Genomic DNA, 4,005 nt, shown 5'->3' with positions numbered 1-4,005 from the left:
AAATGTGTGAAAATGAATTCGGATGACAAGTCTTCTAACCCTGACCAGGCTAACCAAAAGGTAACCGTAAAACAAGTCAAAATGACGAAAATGTGAACGAAAGCCACATAAATGCAGTAAACGAAAAAAAAAAAAAAAAGAACGAAGAAGGAAAAATAAATGCTAAAATGAATAACGGAAAAGTAAACCCGACAGAAGACAACAAAAAGAAAATTCATTTTGCCACCGCAGCCGGTGTGAGAAAAGACAAATTAAACATAGAGTTAGACTCACTGCGACAATACAGAGGTATGTTCGAAAGAGGGAAGTTTTGATGTTAAAGCCATCCTCCCTAACGAACTTATCGAAGAAACAAAGAGGAAAATAATTACATATAAGACTATGATAATAAAAGACAAGAAAATAGACATATATATATTTATAAAGTATTGGTATCTTGAAGACCCAAAGAGTGGCTCGTAACACTAAGTGCTATGGACAGACGATAGTTAAACTCTTGGTTCTATAGTAATATGAGTGAGGAGTTTAATGTGGGTCTTGTATTAGCATGTATATATATATATATATTAGACAAAAAGAGATAACAAAGTCAAGGTTGTGAGGAGTTTTCAGGACATTTATAAGGAGATATAGATGTAGTCTTACAGCTGTTTCTGGGATATTATGGATATCCCTTCATCAGAGACGATGTGAGATGGTTAAATAGAGGTAAATGTTTGAGTCCAAATAAGGAATTATTGTAGGGAATATAGAGGGAAATAATAGAATGAAAGTAGAAGTAAAATATAAAACATTGTAGCTGCAGTTCCATTATTTGAGTAAAGTGGTGTCTAGAAGTAAAAAGTTTCCTGCACATGGTATGTAAATTCCAATAATAGTTCGTGCTTAGTTATTTCTAAGTGTGGTGCCATGGATTCTGTGTTGCTCATTCAAAGGGGTTTTGTGGTGTGAATGAAAATTTGAGAATATATTGGTAGTATTTGTGGATGGATGGGGTGGGGGAAGAGATGTGTACGATAGGTCAAAATGAAGACAGGAAGAGGAAAAAAGAAAAAGGACAGATAATAATAAAAAGAGTGAAAAAAAAAGAAAAGTGAAGAAAGGGTGAAAGAAGTGAGAAAAGTGTTAGTTGGTGGTCAAGATAATGTGAGGGGAGGATGGGAGTGTGGGAGGGGTGTATAGAAAGAGATGCACCTGCACATATGTAGGTGGGTATGCATGTATATATATATGATCAAAATCATATGTATACATACTCTACTTTTTCCTTGCTAAAGTGTCCTCTTTCCTAGCTTGTCTTCCAGCTACCAACTGCTCCCATTCTTCCAAGACTGCTTCTACTGCTCATAATAATAAGCAATAAATTCACAGAAATTTGTGGATGCAGTCTCCAATAAAGAATAAAATGTACGATCGTCAGGAGGATGAGGGGTTTTGGTGCAGAGGTCCTTACACCATGGAAAGGGAATCCATGAATGGTCAAGGAAGCAACAGAAAGAGAAAATTGCAAAAACGAAAAACTCTAAAAATTTTGAAAATACTTCAGTCATAATTTCCATTGCATAACAGAAGAATATTAAATACATATAGCAAATAAGACGCTACAGAAATTACACTTTTTCTTTCTCCCCATTATGAATATGTTTGTGTTTTGTTAAGTTACTATTGTGAGAGAAGTGTTTACCACAAATATCACAGTGATATGGCTTCTCTCCTGTATGAATACGTTTATGTGTAATTAAGATACTATTATGAGAGAATGATTCACCACAAAATTCACAGTGATATGGCTTCTCTCCTGTATGAGTACGATTGTGTTTTGTTAAGGCAGTATTTTCAAAGAATGATTTACCACAGACATTACAATGATACTGTTTCTCTCCTGTATGAATGCGTCTGTGTGATGTTAAGGCACTATTATTAGAGCATGGTTTACCACAAATATCACAATGAAATGGCATCTCTCCTGTATGAATACGTGTATGTACAGTTAAGTGATTCCCTTGAGAGAATGATTTACCACAGACATTACAGTGATATGGCTTCTCTCCTGTATGAATACGTTTGTGTCCCTTTAAGGTATTACTTTGAGAGAATGATTTACCACAAATATCACAATGATATGGTTTCTCTCCTGTATGAATACGTCTGTGTGACATTAAGGCACTATTATTAAAGCATGGTTTACCACAGACATCACAATGATATGGCATCTCTCCTGTGTGAATAAGTTTGTGTTTTGTTAAGGTAGTATTTTCAGAGAATGATTTAGTACAAATATCACAATTATATAGTTTCGCTCCTGTATGAATACATATGTGTGTAGATAAGTGATTCCCTTGAGAGAATGATTTACCACAGACATTACAGTGATATGGCTTCTCTCCTGTATGAATACTTTTGTGTCCCTTTAAGGTATTACTTTGAGAGAATGATTTACCACAGATATCACAATGATATGGTTTCTCTCCCGTATGAATACGTTTGTGTGTAGTTAAGGCACTATTATTAGAGCATGGTTTACCACAAATATCACAATGATATGGCACCTCTCCTGTATGAATACGTCTGTGTACAGTTACGTAACTCTTATTGGAGCATGGTTTACCACAAATATCACAATGATATGGCTTCTTTCCTGTGTGAGTATGACTGTGTGATGTTAAGGATCTATTACTAGAGAATCGTTTGCCACAAATATTACAATGATATGGCTTCTCTCCTGTATGAATACGTATATGCTTTGTTAAGGCAGTATTATCAGAGAATGGTTTACCACAGATATCACAATTATATGGTTTCTCACCTGTATGACTACGTATATGTGTAGATAAGTGAATACTTTGTGAGAATGATTTACCACAGATATCACATTGATATGGTTTCTCTCCTGTATGAATACGTTTGTGTTCAGTTAAATGATTACTTTGAGGGAATGATTTACCACAGATATCACAGTGATATGGTTTCTCTCCTGTATGAATACGCTTGTGCACAGTAACGTTACTATTTCGAGAGAATGATTTTCCACAGATATCACAATGATATGGCTTTTCTCCTGTATGAGAACGTTTGTGTGTAGATAACTTACTACTGCAAGAGAATGATTTACCACAGATATCACAATGATACAGTTTCTCTCCTGTATGAATACGTTTGTGCATAAGTAGGTCACTTTTTTGAAGGAAGGACTTTGTACAGATATCACAATCGTATGATATCATCTCTTTTTCCATGGGTTCAGGGGAAATCAATTGTATACTTTTCTCACTCTTTTCCATTACTTTTCCTCTCAAATCCCAGTTTATATATTTGTATTGCTTTTGTTTTTATACTTTATTCCTTACATGCACTTCTACTGTTGTACTTCTGTCCAGTGTTACCTTTGTTTAGCAAATTTAATCAACACACAAGCTACTCTTCTTGATACTCCAGTTGGTGATGTTCAGAAATTTTGCTTATAATATTATTCCAGAGGAAATGTTTCACAAGAATTCTGCCAAAGATTTATAAAAAACAATCTAGTACATCTTTTTTGTATAATATTTTCTTTTAGTCTTTAAAACATGGTAGATATTGAGGATGTTTCTTCTGTTATGTCAATGTTGTCTGATGTTCTGAAATTAGAGAGAAACAACAGTGTAAGATGTTGAGGTTCCTTAAACAATACAAATTCATTTCTAATGAGATCAACTGAGCTGGATGACAACAGCTTCATAAGGAAGTGCTGAACTCTCAAAGTAGATGGAACACATGGAAGTGGGACACCCAGGAAGATATGGGAGGAAGGGCTGATAAATTAACTTAGGATGCTGAACCTTTTAGGTGATCTGACAAAGAACAAGATGCCTGGCACCTCGCTGTACTCAAGAAGACCCGTACTCCCCAGCAGAAGTAATCACACTCATCCCTCTGGTGGTGAAAAGTACTTGTGATCATTCCTCATAAAAGCAGACATGCGGTGCCATGTAAAAGTGCCACCATGTTAAAGCAACTGTGTGGTGC

General features: G+C 35.3%; 1 protein-coding gene across 1 annotated transcript in view; it reads right to left on the bottom strand.

Moving 5' to 3' along the window:
* Positions 1–403: 403 nt before the first annotated feature.
* LOC128251145 (zinc finger protein 836-like) overlaps positions 404–4,005 on the bottom strand; it is a 49,564-nt gene continuing 45,962 nt past the window's right edge. The window contains exon 2 of the mRNA XM_052977610.1: positions 404–3,617. Coding sequence (XP_052833570.1) covers positions 1,611–3,281 — 1,671 coding nt within the window. The 5' untranslated portion in view covers positions 3,282–3,617 and the 3' untranslated portion in view covers positions 404–1,610. The remainder of the gene's footprint in view (positions 3,618–4,005) is intronic.

The sequence above is a fragment of the Octopus bimaculoides genome, chromosome 28, assembly GCF_001194135.2.
Source record: "Octopus bimaculoides isolate UCB-OBI-ISO-001 chromosome 28, ASM119413v2, whole genome shotgun sequence".
In the NCBI taxonomy this organism is placed as follows: Eukaryota; Metazoa; Mollusca; class Cephalopoda; order Octopoda; family Octopodidae; genus Octopus; species Octopus bimaculoides.
This window is presented reverse-complemented; position numbering and strand designations above follow the sequence as displayed.